This window comes from Zalophus californianus, chromosome X, assembly GCF_009762305.2.
Source record: "Zalophus californianus isolate mZalCal1 chromosome X, mZalCal1.pri.v2, whole genome shotgun sequence".
Taxonomy (NCBI): Eukaryota; Metazoa; Chordata; class Mammalia; order Carnivora; family Otariidae; genus Zalophus; species Zalophus californianus.
In genome coordinates this window covers 12498723-12513810 of record NC_045612.1, presented here as the reverse complement: position 1 = coordinate 12513810, position 15088 = coordinate 12498723, and the positions used below count along the sequence as shown (strand labels likewise).

Here is a 15088-nt window from a genome sequence, read left to right as displayed (position 1 = left end):
CTATTCTATGGGTCTCTTCAAACTTCTTGATCGTATCCTTGGAAGCAAAAGAGTTTATCTTTGACCAAGTCCAATTTATCTATTTTTTCTTTTGTGTTTATGTTTTTGGTGTCATATGGTTTGTTTATTTTTAATGGTGATGTCTTATTTTGCCTTCTTTCCACAGCAAGAACTGGCCTCAGTGATGAGGAACATCCCTTGTGATGGTGGGAAGTACAGAATCTGACCAGAGAGCATAAGTTCCCCCCTGAAGAGTCAACAGGCTGCTAACCAAGGTGATAATCATAACTCACACGTACTGTACAGTGGCTGTGTGCCAGACACCGTACTCAGCTCTCAGAGCATCTTTTTTTTTTGAATCCTCACAACAGACCGGAGACATCGTCGTTCCCACTTGACATCTGAAGAACTTGCAACTCAGAGTAAGTAATGTCCTCAAAGCCTACAGCTGGTAAGGAATGGAGCCAGGGTGGCAAATTCAGTCTTGATGTTCATGGGCTTGCACTGATCCCATTAGCTTCAAGCCCCCACAGCCCTCATTCCTTAAACATGCAGTAAACACTCCACATATTTTTTTAAAGATTGTATTTATTTATTTGACCAGAGAGAGAGGGAACACAAGCAGGGGGAATGGGGGAGGGAGAAGCAGGCTTCCCGCTGAGCAGGGAGCCCGATGCGGGGCTCGATCCCAGGACCCCGGGACCATGACCTGAGACGAAGGCAGACGCTTAACGACTGAGCCACCCAGGTGCCCCTCCACATATGTTTTTGACAACCTACTATGGAATAGGCAGTGTGCTAGGTATTGGTGAACAAACCTGACAGTCTTTGCTCGCATAGAACGTACAGACAAGGAGGGAGACAGATAATAGAATCACACCAATAAATGTAAATGGACCACTAGGATCAGTGCTGTGAAGTAACCCAGGGCGATGAGAGCTTATAACAAGGAGATCTGTCCTATTCTGGAGGAAGGCATCACGGAAGGCTTCCCAGAAGAAGTGCTGCGAGGACTGAGATCTTCTGGAGGACTTTAGACTATCTGAGGGAAGAGCTTGGGAAAGAACATTCCTGGAAAAGGGAACAGCAAGTTCAAAAGCCCCAAGGCAGGAAGGACATGATATATTTTTGTTAGTAGATTTTATTGTCAGGAAATCTGCATCTCGTGCACGGATTTGGGGAAATCCCACCGATGAAGTCCCACAAAATAAGATATGTACCGTGTACAGCAATCTTTACCTTAATCAATTAATGGACTTCAAAATTGGTTCAGATGCGAGACTATCAGGAACTATGATTTATTACTCAACAAACATTGCCCAAAGGAATCCTGGCTGGGGTTGAGGGAGGGAATAGTTTAGCTCGGAGAGATGGGCAGGAGTTGGATCAAGCAAATCTCTGGAGGAGTTGGGATAATTTTCCAAGAGCACTCCGTATGGAGCCAACAGAAGGTTATTAAGATGGGAAGCGACAACCATAGGATTTGTGCTTGCAAAGTTGGAGGGAACGTTCTGTGGAGAAAGTGTGTAGGGGAGCGGTAGGGAGCAGAGTGGAAGCAGGAACAGGTCAGAGGCCCTGGCAGTGGTCCGGCAAGAAATGTCAGCAGTGTGAATGAGGATGGCGGCCATGGGGAGGAGAGACACAGCACACTGGGGTCCATTCAGCTGGTGGGTGTTCACCTAGCCCTTCCTGCACCTGGCCTGGGACCCAACCTCAGGGCTTACTTTCCGCCCCTCTCCCAAAAGGGTAGTGAGAGTTGCTCAGGCCCCCAGGTTTATGTGCCTTCTGCTTCCTCAGTGGCCCCTGCTTCCCGCAGCCCTGGCTCTTCAGCTTGGCTCCCAAGGAGGTCTTTTTTCTCCAGTGAGTGGGTCTGAAGAATGAAGGAGCCGTCACTAATCTGATCCTGCTCCTGCTTACTGAAGAGGGCGCCTGGCGGGGGGTTGCTCTGGTGTCCTGTCCTGCCTGTGTTCACTGCAGGCCCCAGCCCGGAGGAGAGCTGGAGGATTACTGCTCCTGGGGCTCCCTGTCCCCTCCTCGCCCCAAAACAAATGAAGGGAAAGCTGGAACTTTCTTCTTTCACATGGAGACATATTTCTGTATTTGTGATAGGGAGAGAATTATTTTTAACCTGCCTTTTCTGTTGATAACAGGAATACAATCCTATCGGAGGAAATTGGAAAGTATGAGAACATAAAAGGAAGACTAACCAGTATTCATAATACTACCCTGCATTTTTGCATGTTTTTCCAGTCATATATCCTTATTGTCAAATAGGTCATACACACTGAACATACTTTTGTGTATCGTGCTCTTTTCACTTTGTGTTTTAAACGTTTCCCTGTCATTAAAATCTCTCCGCACACAATTTTTAGTATCTGCAAAGAAGTCTTTCTTGAAAACATATTTTAAATAACCTTTTCCTATTTGTTGGACATTTGGGTTGTGGGTAACTTTTACCATTATAAGGAGTTCTGTGATGAACATCTGTTTATAAATGTTGGTCTGCATTCTGGATGCCCTCTCCCCCGGTAGATTTCTAGAAGGGAGATTAATGAGGGGAGTCGTATGAAGTGGACAGGAAAGAAAATCTCTATGTGGGATAATTCTCACCACAAGGTAGCTTTGTTCCTGTCAGCAGAAAGCTAAAAGATGGGCTGGTCTTTTCCACTGCGTAAGGACCCTGTGCTCCCCATCCCAGATCACGACTCACCTAGCAGAGGCTACTAGGGGTCTGTGTCAAGAATTACCTCTTTTCTGCAGAGACCCTGCTGCATTACGGGCTTAAGAGGCAGCTGGGGCTGGGATTTCAGGGGTTTCTCTCTGTCTTGTGATGGAACAGAGAGCCCTGCAGGCCTGGGAGTCTGGTTCTTCTGTGCCCAGCTCAGCAATCCTGAGCGCTGTTTCCCTGCAGGGGCCAGTTTTGTCTTGTGAAATAAGCTAGAAGAGGCGGGAGTTGGGGGGTTGACCACTTAGGAGCAGAAACCTTATTTTAAGTTAAATCTTACCAGAACCCCAATCTGTACAACAGATGAAGGGGCAGTTGTCCTGCAAGAAGTGTGTGTGGGAGGAGTGGGAGCAGGGACGGGTGCTCTAGTTTGAAAACTCTGGCCTGGAGGATGGAAATTTCACTCGGGTTCAGTTCCCTTCCCTTCCCTGACGCCGAAGTTGAAAAAATAAAAATCTTTCATCTATATTTAAATCATGCAAATGTGCTGATCGATGAAATCTTTTTTCTTAAAGACAATTTGGAAATCAGACAAGTGGAGCACAAAGCCATGGATGCTCGGAGAGGGAGTGAGCAGTATATGAAACCCGCTGAAAGGGTGACCCTGGCACTTCTAAGAAGGCAGCAACACAATGGACTCTCGGAGAGAAGCCGCGTCAGTTTATTCCCGCGTTGGCACCGCCCCCTCAGTGGGGCGGAATTGCTTGTTTTCACCCGCCCTTTCCTGGAGTCACTGCAGACCAAACTTGGTCCACAATTGCTAGCAATTTGAACCCAGAGTAACCTACGGCCAGGTATTTTACTGAGGCCCAAACACTGTGAAAGATATGAATAGTGGGGTGGAGATGACAAGAGAGTTTCCTCCCGCCCTGGGGACGTTGGAGCACCGGGGCGACGGTGTGTGTGTGGCGGGGGGGGGGGGGGGGGGGGAAGGTTGTGGGGAGTAGTGAGGCTCACCGAACTGGCCGCCTGTGGGTTGGTTCCCATCCCAGCGGCAAGTGTTGCAGCACCCACCAGCCAGGAGGGGCTCGGGGTCTGTGACCCCGGGATGGGGAGTGGAGGGGGTGGTACGGAGACCTCGGCCGAACCCTGTCCCGGACGCAGCAGGCCCGGGAGGAGCACCGGGTGGAGGGCAAAGCGCGGAGGTCTGTACATCACCGCCAATTGCCCTCCCACCCCCAACTCCAAAGTACCGGGCGGGGCGCGGTGGGGTGGGGTGGGGGGAGACAGTGCCAGCGTCTGCGGGGGAGGGGTGGCGCTGCCTGCTCCGGGAGACCCGACCTTTCTTGGGGAGGCGTGGTGAGCTTAGTCTCCAGGATCCGCAGTGATGTGTAAAAAGCGGGCACGACCCCCGAAGCGGCAGAAAGCCTCCGCCCCTCCCCCCGAGGCCCGCCCAGGCCCGCAGGTGAATGGCTGGCCCGCACAAAGGAAGCCGGTTGGAAATGTGGAATTCGGACCAATTTATGGGAGATTCTGTCGCCCAGAGCCCCAGCAGACCTCAAGCAAAGAAACCTGTGATCAAGAGTGGATGAGAATAAGACCAGTGCACCAGGCCAAGCTTATTGGAAAGACCGAGTTTAGTTATTCTGGGATAGCGAGGTAACAGGATTAAAGGGATTAAGGAAATCACCTCAAACAGCTGAGGAGGGGGTAAAAAAACACTGGTTCTATTTGTTTTCTTCCTAGGCCCCAAACAGATACACTGGGGCCGTGTGGCCGGGCGCGAAACTAAAGGCCTTTTGGGGGGCACGGTGGAATGCCTAAGGGTCAGGGATTGGGGGGAAGTGGCGGGAGGAGGGAGGAGTAGAAAGCGGGCTCAAGGTTTGGGATGAGAGAGAGCCAGTTCTAGAAAACCAATAGGTGGTCTGGGTTGACAAGTCGAAAGAAAAAGCCGCTGGAGGAGTTTTAGAGATCTTTTAAAAGTCTGAGGTGGACTTTTTAAAACCCAGCCTTCTAGTGTTGAATGCTAGCTCCGCCGCTTCAGCCACCACGGTTGAAATGCACTTATTTCCTGCTAGGGATTCCTGTAACCATTTATTTTTTTAATAGGATAATTGAGATTTCCGAAGGGTTTTCGTTTTGTAAATATTGCAGCTCGGCTCAAATGTCTTCCCGCCCCAGTGCACAGAGGTAAAGGTGCCCCCTCTTTGGGCCCGTTTCCGCGGCCGCGGGCGGCCCCTCCCCGCCCGGCGTGGCTGCTACGGCAGACACTCCTTCAGCGGACGCTCACCGCTATCAACAAGTGCGTGGCCGCGGGGTGTTCGGCTCAGCTAGCGGGGGGCCGGCTCCCAGCACACGCTCCCGGAAGACCAACCGCTTGCTCCTTGGAGTTTCCGTAGAAAGGATTGGGAGCTGGAGTGTTTTGGATGTCCGGGAGTCAGAAACCCTCTCAGATCACGCTTGCTCCCCCCCTCCCCCCGCAGGACGGGACCAAGGCTCTTAATACCGAGTGATAGTCCCCTCCCCAGCCCGCGCATATGTTTCAGGCCCGCAAAATTATCAAGACTCCATTATGTTGGTTATAAAATTTATTGATCTCTCATTTAGGAATTAAGAGTAAAACCTTGAAAAACCTGAAACAAAATAGCCCCTTCCCCACCACCCAAACGAAATCCGAATACATTAGCGCGACGAAATATCAAACAGATCACGGCAGAAATCACCAACTCAACAGCCTAAATGCGGACTGGGCAGAAGCTGTCCTGCGGCCAGGGGCGGCGAGGCAGGAGACGCACGCACACCTGGCTATAAATTAACATTGGCCTGAGCTGCCGCGCCACTCCGCGCGGTCAGCCCCCCAAAAACCCACCAGGAAAACCGAGGCAACGCGACGGGGGGGGGGGGAGGCGTTGCAGTTCTCAGGCCAGCCTCACCCGAGAGTACGTTTCTCCTATTCACTCACTCCTTGGCTAACAGTAAACTAACGAGACAACGTTTTCAAATGCAACAGAAAAACCCAGGAACCCAGGAGGAGGAGGGGGGCTGCTTTTTCTCTGCAAACATCACAGCGATTCCCAGCCTACAAAAGGGGAGGGAGGGGCAGCGGCGAGGGGTAGGCGAGCTCTAGAAAGTCCCATTTCCCCTGCTCCGGACTTCTTTTTGCTTTTTGTACAAAACCCGACAGCTACAGCAAAACTTTCTGTCCTCCCCATCATCGGTACAAGGCAACAGTCCCAGGCAAGCAAAGCTAAACAACAAGGCGTCCCAAGTTGGGGGTGCGGGGCGGGATGGGGGCGGAGGGGCGGCGCGCGCAGGCGGGCGCTCAGATGTGGGTCAGCGGCACCGTTCCGTTGACGGCAGTCCCAGCGCCCTGGTAGTGCTGGTGTACGCTGTGCAGGCGGCCGCCGGGCAGCGGCGAAGCGGCGTCAGCCGCGTCCCCGCCGGGTGGCAGGTACATGCTGATCATGTCGCGCAGGTCGCCGAGGCACGCACGCTGCGAATGCGATGTGATGGCGGGCGGCGGCGAGCTGGGTTCGGTCTTCACCACCGTGCCCATGGGGCCCAGGCTCATGGCGGCGGCCGCGGCGGCCGCGGCGGCGGCGGTGGCGGGCTGCTGCCCGTAGGCGGCGGCCGCGGCGGCGGCGGCCGAGGGCGCCATGCCCCCGTAGCCCGAGGCGGCGGCGGCGGCGGCGGCGGCGTTCATGTAGCTCTGGGCGCCGGGCGGCATCATGGGGCTGTACTGCAGGCCGGCCATGTCGTAGCGGTGCATCTGCGGCAGCGCGGGCGGCGGCGGCGGGCTGCTCATAGTAGCGGGCTGCGCGTAGCCCAGCTGCTCCTGCACCAGCGAGTACGCGCCGTTGGCCCAGCCGTTCACGTGTGTGTACGTGTCCAGGCGCTGGCCCACGCCCACCGGGCTGCTGGCGGCGGCGGCTGCGGCGGCGGCAGCAGCGGCGGCGGCAGCGCCCGGGGGCAGCAGGCCTCCGGGCAGGGAGTACTTGTCCTTCTTGAGCAGCGTCTTGGTCTTGCGGCGCGGCCGGTACTTGTAGTCCGGGTACTCTTTCATGTGTACGGCGCGCAGTCGCTTGGCCTCGTCGATGAACGGCCGCTTCTCGGCGTCGGTCAGCAGTTTCCAGTCGGCGCCCAAGCGCTTGCTGATCTCGGAGTTGTGCATCTTGGGGTTCTCCAGGGCCATCTTGCGCCGCTGCCCACGGGACCACACCATGAAGGCGTTCATGGGCCGCTTCACGCGGTCCTGGTCGCTGCCCCCGCCCCCGCCACTCGAGCCCCCGCCGTTGCCGCCGCCTGCGTTCGCGCCGCCGGCTGCGTTCGCGCTACTCTTGCCTGCGCCGCCGGGGGCTGCGGGGCCGCCTGCGCCTGCCGCTGGGGTGGGTGGCCCCACGGGGTTCTTGAGCTCGGTCTCCAGCAGGCTGTACATGGCCGGGGCGGGAAGAAGGTGCGCCAGAGTGGCGGGAGGAGAAGGCGCTCCCGGGGCTGGAGCGGCCACGGTGAAAAGGCCTGGGGACTCCGTCGGAGGGGCGCTCGGGGGCCGGTGGGCCAGCGGGTCAGGCGGGAAGGGCAGGCTTGCCAAAGTGCTCCGCGCCAAGTCGGCAGGAACCCGCAGGCTACTCGCACCTGATGCGTTGTCTCGAGCTGGCCGCATTCGCAGTCTGGCCGGGCGCTCGCCGGGTCCCTTATATACCTACTCGGATCCCCCGGGGTTGGGACTCGGTCCGCCCCTCGCCACCGGGAGGCCCCGTGATTGACAGGCTCACAGTGATGCGCCCTGGCCAATCATCACGGAGTCCCCATTCGGCCCCACTGGAAAAAAAAAAGTTCGGGGAGCCCTTTCGTTCACCCCCACGCCCCTCTTGGGCCCGGTGACGTGATGAGAGTTATTCAGGAGGCGGGAGTCCCAGAGAGCCGCTCAGAGACCACCAATTAGGGTCTCAAAAAGTTTGAAAGAACGAAACTCGAGGAAGTGACGGAGGGGGGAGGGGGCGCGCGAGCAGAATTGGGGGGATGGGGGGCAGAGCGGCGCCCACGGGGTTCAGAAAACAACTTTGCAGCCACGTCAGGACCGAGCGGTACCTGGTCCCGGGGCCACCCTGCAAAGCATCCCGCTGTCTGCGCGGAGGTCCTCCGACCGCTTCTGCTGCAGCGCTAGGGATACTGGGCATCGCCAGTTACCCAGGCGAGCTTGTGGACTGAGGACGCAACGGAGGCACCCCGGGTTGCGGCTCCGAGAATCCATCCCTGGAATCGGCCCCTGTCCCAGCAGAACCCTCTGCCGGGAAGCCGCGGGCCTGCGCGCCCTGGACGGAGCTGGGGTCAGGGACCGGGGCACGGGAGACAGGCTTCCGAACCACGGAGCGCACGGGGTTGTGGGGCTCTCCGCTGGTTTGAGTGAAGGCGAGCAGTCAGCCGCCTGCTGCCCGAGACGGGCAGAGGCGCTTACATGCGGTGGTGCGGACAGTGTGTGTGGGGCGGAGGGGGTGAACCGGCCTCGGCTCTCTCGCTCCAGGCCCCCGCTTAGCGGCCCCTTTTTGTTTCTGCTCTCTGGCCATTTCGGTTTTTCCAGTCCGATGCCCCTGAGGGGGAGGGTCGGGCCCCTTGGAAAATCCGTTTTCATGGCAACACGGAGCCTCTCCAAGTGAAAGAAAAGTTTCTTGGGGGGGGGGGACGGTGGCCGGAGTGGAGCCGAGGCCGTCCTCCGGGCGGACCGCCGGGCCCCCTCCACTGGCCGCGCACCTGCCAGGACCACTGAGCGCTGCTCTCGCTGCGCAGCCGCGCCGCCTCCCCGGGGAGCAGGCTCTGCTAACGGATTCCGTCCTTCTCCTTTTTTGTTTTACAGCCATTCCTGGCCAAAGCCTCGAGACTCGAGCGGGACATTCACCCGCATGTCATGTTCTCTGCCAAAGACTAGTGTCTCAGGAACCCCGGCTGCGGGGAGAGGGAACCCGGACAATCGCCTTCGCCAGCCTGAGCGAGTGGCACAGCGTTTGAAACTCCCGGAGCCGCCCGAGGCGACGGGTGGGAAGGAGTAGCGAGCCAGGCAGAAGTGGCAGAGACTGAAATAAGGTGTCCGCGCCGTGTGGTCCCCTTCCCCCAGCCTCGTGGAAAAATGAGGAACCAAAAGAAAAGCGTAAATTCTAAGTGTGGAAAAAAAAAACACAAAAAACAAAAACCCAGGCTTTTAGCTCCTTAGCGCTAATGCAAAACCAGGCGATCCGGGGACACCTGCACGCTGGGAGCTACCCCCCCCTTTCCTGCACGAATTTAAAAGTATACCGTTGTGACTTGGGAGGGGGGTGGGGTAGAGCAGGTCAACCTCCTCTGGGGTGGGCGGACCGCTGGCATTAGAATCCTGGCTCCCAGCCGGCATCATCTTCTGGAAATTTTGCGTCTCTAAACCAGCGCCTTAAGTTTGGGTTTCACCTGTCTACGCTCTCTTGCTTTCCTGGCCGGAAGGAAGCAAATGTCCACAGTCAAGGGCTGCCGTCCTTTGAATGGGCGTCCGATTTAGGGTTTTAAAGTAAACTATCTGGAATGGTTCTGTGTATGGATCTTATGTCTGTGTGTGTGTGTGTGCTTGTGTGTGTGCGCGCGTGCATGAGTGTGCACACTTAAGCTGACACAGACTGGAAGATGTGTCTCAGAAAACGGAATGATTTGGCGATCTCCACCAGCACTTGTTTTTTTGGCAGAACTAGCTGATAACGTCCATTTTTCCTGGGCAAACCCACCTTCTCCCAAATAAGTCAATGTGCGGTAACCCTGCCCGCCTGCCGCCTTCTCCAGATGCCCTCTCGGGTTCTCTGGGCCTCTGAGGCTGTTGCTAAGTGAAGCGCGTTTTAGGAAACTACCCAACCGACGCGCGGCCTGGCGTCCAGTAGCCTGACAGATGTCAGGATTCTTTCCAAGTTTTAGGACCCAAGTAAGCCGTTGTGGTGACAGCGCCTGGGCTGCATATTTCCCAAGGCGAGGGATGCGGCGCTGGATCTGTACACCTCCCCCGAGCAGATTATCGAGGTGGGGGGGGGGGCGCTAGTCACTGCCCCCAGCTGTTTGTCATTTGATCACAACTAGTCCGCGGCTTAGGTGAGCTCATTTTCACATTACATCCTCTGCCTGTATTCCGCCAGGACAGACATCTTCTCCCACAGTCCTGGCTTCCCCTCGGAGGCCGCGATTAAAACGGTCTCTGTGCCTGGTGGCTCCGGGGTGGTCTGCACAGCCCCAAGCAGGAGTCAAGCCGAATTTCCTTCAAAACATTTCCGAGGAAACGTCCTCAACCCAAACCACCACTTCAATAGTCGAACAAGGTCATTGCAGGCGTGGGGAGGTGGGGGGAAGGCTGGAAGGAAACCCTTTCTCCTGGTCCACTAGCGAGCGGCGCGATCTTAGCTGGGGGTCGGGAGAAGGGTCACGGCAGGTACTGCTGCCCGAGGGGCCTCGATTCAGGCGGGGGCTGCGGGGAGGCAAGACAGCCAGCGGAGCCAGAATCCGCGTCTCTGACACGAACTCTGCACCGAGTGAGGGAAGCAAGGGACACAGCAGGATCCAGGACCAGTTCTTTCCATCCTCTTCCGGAGAAGAGAGCGCGTTCGGCAGCTCTCTTGCCCTTTGGGGCCTCCGGGCACACAGAGCTCCGGATGGCGGGCTGGGAACCCGGCCAAACACACCCTCCCCATTCCCCTTGCCCTCCCAAGAGAGCTCCGGCTCCCTCCGACTGGGGCTGGGGCTGGGGATCCCAAGACCCAGGGCGTGGCAACAGCGCCGTTTGTTGGCTTCGGTGGGAAACTTCACCTAGAGGCGCCCCTTCCCGCCCTCCAGGGCTTCGAGGTCGCCCCAACCCTTCAAGGAGAGGCAGCTGGTTTTGCCGCCGGCCAGAAGTGGTGCTTATCCTTAGAAGGCTGGTTAGCGCAAAACTCGGGGGACCCGGGCTCTAGCGTGTTGGCCTGGCGGGCCCCGGGTGCATAGTGCGCTCCCACTCTTCCATCCTCCGGTTTCGAGCCTTGGCAGAAATCAGGTGTCCCGAGGGCCTCATACCGTATGCAAAGTGTACTTGAGCAGTTGTGCCATAGAGCTACTGGTAGAGCAGAGTAGGGGAGGGGCTATCCCGTCACTCGCTGCGGCGGGGGCGGGGGGGAGGCGTTGATTCCTTCTCAACTCATGGGGCACCTTTTTCGGGGTCTCCGGCTCTATTAGGACCCAACTCTTGGAAGAGATGCCCTTTGCTTGCATCTCGGGACGGGGTGGGTGCGTGTCGGTGCCCGCTCTGGGGGCTGAGGCCTGACAATAGGGTGGAGCAATCAATCGCCTTGTTCAAGAGCAGCAGAGCCCAGAGAGCGGTCTGGTTTTGAGTAAGTGCGGAAAAACGTATCCGAGCGACCCTCAGAAACGCTTTGCTTTCCAGCCAAAAAAAAAAGTTTGCTTATCCAAAGGCAGTAATTCCTCTTTCTTCCTTGAGAACATCCCTTGACTATCATATACTCTGGCTCCTAGCCAACATCGTGTATTTAGGCCAGACTGAGGGCCTTGGTCAAGAAATCAGAGGCTGGGGTCTGTTGTAGAACCATCTCTTATAAAAGGTCGGAAAGGTTACCAGCACTCCAACGAGATGGAAGAGACAGCACCTTCTAGTTCTCAAAGCGTTCAGTTGGTTCCTTCTCCCCCAACCGCGGTACTCCGCTCCCTGCTCCGCACGCAGCTTCCAATGAAACACTTGTTCATACAGGTCTGGGAAGGAACTTAAGATTCTAGGCTGGGGGTGGGGGGGGGGTAGGTTGCAAACAATAACCTAGTTGATGCTCTCTAAAGAGAGGTTTTATTGGGAGCTACCCAGGTGTGTGGTGACATGGTCCTGGAGGTACCAAAACGGCTCCTGTGGGGAGTTTAACTGTATTGTTGCTCTTCGGTGTAGCTATTTTTGGGAGGGAGGTGAACTTTTTAAAAGCGAGTTTCCGAAGTTGATTTACTTGGTTAGCTGAGCTGTAATTTATAGACACACTGGGAATCCCCTTGGCCCACACCTTGGCGCTCAGTTGCAAAGATCCCTTCCACTCTCACCAGGTATTAAGATATTAATGACCAGCCGCTCTTTTCCCTAGGTGCGGAGCAACTACAAGGAATTTGACAACCTTTGCCTTCAGCGCCCTCTCGCCGACCTTACAACCTGAGCACTGCCATCTCCCCAGAGGAAGGAGGGCCCTGCCCGGGAACTGGGTCCCTCTTCCAGAGGGTCTTCCGGGTCACTCACGGTTGTCGACCTCTTTGCCTCCACCCCCCGCCTCCCCCTCCCCACAACTCTCCGCACGCGCTCAGCCCTTCAAGCTGCTGGACCGTACCCCTGCCGGGCAGCCTCCCGGAACCCGGCACCCTACGGCCAGGCCTGCCTTCCCACTGGGCCTGTCTCCTTTCCCCCCACCTCCTTCTGTGGCTGTGAAGGCAAGGCCCTCTACAGCGGCGAGGTGGCCTGCCGGAAAGCCAGGGCCGGGAAAACCATCTAGAAATCGTTATCAGTAGGTAATGTTGTCTGAGTTACTACACACGCTTATTCCACCAGCGGGGGGCACGGGTCCACTGGAAGTGCTCCCCCGGGAAGGGTGCCTGTACCATCACCGGACCAACAGGCGCCGCCGGTGTGACCAGGCGAGACCATCGGCCCCGACCGCTGGGGGCGCAGGATGATGGCGGGCTGGGGGCAGGGGAGAGCATTCTGGAGAACGTTCCAAATCTCAAGGCAGCATCCAGCTGTTCTTTCCCCCCTCTCTTTTCTCTTTTCCTTCCTTTCTTTCTTTTCTCCTTTCTCATTCTCTTTGAAGGGAGTGGAGAGCTGTGGAATTCGATGCGCGAAATTTCAGTGTTCTCTTCGCCTCGCTTTCTGGCCGTCACTCCTTTCCCTTTCATTCGACCTTTGTCGCACACCTACTGTGTGCCATGCCGTGCTCCAGGCACCGCACGGGACCCGCTCTTAAGAGTCCCTTGGCGGCCAGTGGCGGCGGCTGGACGAGCCTCCGCGGGGTCGCGGGCGTGGTGCGCCCCGCTCGCGGGGGCCACGCGCGTTCCCTGGAGCGCGCGCGCTTTCCCGCGGCCGCGCCCGGCCGCGCCAGCCGAACGGCGCACGCACCTGCGCCCGCGTGCCTGGAGCCCCGGCCCCCGCGCGCCCCGGCGCCGCCGTCTGCGTGGCGCGTGTTCGAGGCTCCGGGGCCGCTGCTCGCGACGGAGAGCCGGGCGGAGGACGCGGCCCGGGCACGGCCAGCGTGTCACTGCTTGTCAGGTATGGAGGTTGCCTGTCCTCAGGCCGACCCGATTCCGTGCGGGCCGGCGGCCAGACGGGGCGACAAAGCGAGGTCTGTCGGGAGGCCTGGCCGCGCTGGCGTTTTTGGCGCCTAGGCCGCCCGTCACCCCAATTCCATTTCTCCGGAAAGCGTCGCTGGGTTACGACCTCGAGGCTTTTCTAATGTGATGTTTGTGTAATTAACACCGTCTCCCCTTGTTTCTGAACATATTTCCTCCCCCAGCACAGCCCAGCTTTCACGTGAAAAAGCAACGGGAAGAACGTCCCAATAACCCTTTTTAATGGGAAAAAACTGCCCCTTTTGTGGAATGGTTTCTTTACAAAGCCAACAACCAACCTTATTTTCTAGTTCCAATGGCTATCCCTTTATGAGTTATATTATTAAAGAAATCCGACACTAATTGTGCCGATTTAACTTGTTAATTAGTTGCAAATAAACTATTCATTAGTGGTAAAATAAAATAAAACCCATGTGCCTAGATATCATTCCACATTCACATATTGTAGTGTCTGCATAGCATAGGCATACTAAATTAAGTTCCTAAAAGGTTTCTCCTCAGGATAAATAATTAAAATATATTCTACTTTAATTGACATTATAGAGGACATAAATGAGCTTTTCCTTTTAGAAAGAAATAGCCATTTCTAAATAAAGCTTGCAGTCTGGAGAATGGAGGCTTCAGCCAAATGAATAGTCATTACTACCTTTTCAACGACGTGGGCCTTTTGATCAGAAAAGAAATTAGCTCTAAAAAACAGACAATGGAAGCCTGCCCTGCAATAGGAAGAAAATTAGACGGCCAAGGCTCTTCACAACACCTATTTCTATAAACCATAGAGCTCCTTGCTTTTCAATTACAGCTGTTCATTTCATATAAGGAAAGGGGAAAAACAGGCCTCTAATGTAAACTCGCTTTCACCATAAAGCTTTGCTCCTGGCTCGCAGCCAGGCTGCCTACTTACTATTGTTTTTAGTCCTCTCATCAATTAGCTAATACTATATATTTTAAATGACTCTGAGGGTATTCACAGACTCCCTCCCCCTTCCCCACCCAGACAAAACCCAAGCTGGACTCCCATGAAAAGGCTACCATTCGGTGCACAGACACTTAAATGTATAAAGTTTAATGTTTTTATTGTTCCCCAAAGAAAAACCATATTGAAAACCCTGCTTTGTTTTTTCCCCCTATATTTCTTAGTCCATTATTGAAAGACCCAGACGAGGTGATGACAGGGGAGGGACATAAATGAGCAGCTTTCAGTATTGTTTCTAATTGTCCACAGAGCTAAATCCATCTCCAGATAATTTTTCTGTGCCTGTTAGACCATAATTTGGTTTATACATCTTTGTGTTTTAAAAATACGGATTTTGAAATTTGCTAACCCCATTGGTTTGGTGTCAGTAGATATAATTTCATTTAAAAAAAATTACAAAGTCTTCATCTGTTGGTGAAATTATCTGGCCTGCAAAAAGAAAAAAAATCTCGTTTGTAGGGTGTGCTGCAAAATAAAACCTTCAACATACATGAAGTAATAATATGAGACAAATATTTGGCAGTAAGACCAGAGAGTCTTACTAAGCCTTTGGATGCATGTTGTAGAAACATCAAAATGGAGTTATAGGCCGGGAAGGCTTTGCTTCTTTTCAAATTAAAGTATTTATCTATCTGACTTTTATAAACCTCTATGTAAATTCTTTGGAGAATTAAGCAATAGTGCAATCCTATAGGGTTGGCCTGGGAACGTACTGTTTGGAGTTGTGCTCATAAAAGGACTAAGAATCATTTTTTAAAGTTCAATTAAAGATAATTGATTCATTCACTATAAAATAAAAAATATTTTTCCATAACTATAAAATCACTTAAGTAACACAATTAACTATGGACTTATCTCTGAGGGGTGTCATTTCTTTTATCCTTTAAACAGCTTAGAGACAGTATGCCAACATAGAAGAAATGGACAAGAGTAGAGACACTAGGATGGCAATCCAAAGTATTTCTATAGAGCAATCACAAAAAATTGTTACCAAAATGGTTCTTATGTCCCTGTTTTCAGCGTGCATTCCTTGTTGAGGTCACTTCCATTTAGATGGCTTCCTACCATAATTTTTTTAATATCGAGTA

General features: G+C 54.5%; 1 protein-coding gene across 2 annotated transcripts; it reads right to left on the bottom strand.

The window, feature by feature from the left end:
- Positions 1–5310: 5310 nt before the first annotated feature.
- SOX3 (SRY-box transcription factor 3) lies at positions 5311–7325 on the bottom strand. 2 transcript variants are annotated; one of them, XM_035725696.1, is made up of 2 exons: positions 6319–6914; positions 5311–6231 (listed from the first exon to the last, which is right to left on the bottom strand). In XM_035725696.1, the coding sequence occupies exons 1-2, from the start codon at positions 6897–6899 to the stop codon at positions 5988–5990; spliced, it is 825 nt and encodes a 274-aa protein (XP_035581589.1). In that variant the 5' UTR covers positions 6900–6914; the 3' UTR covers positions 5311–5987. The 2 variants fall into 2 exon arrangements, with proteins under 2 accessions (XP_035581589.1, XP_027464732.1); XM_027608931.2 differs by having other exon boundaries at positions 5311–7325.
- Between the last annotated feature and the right edge of the window lie 7763 nt (positions 7326–15088).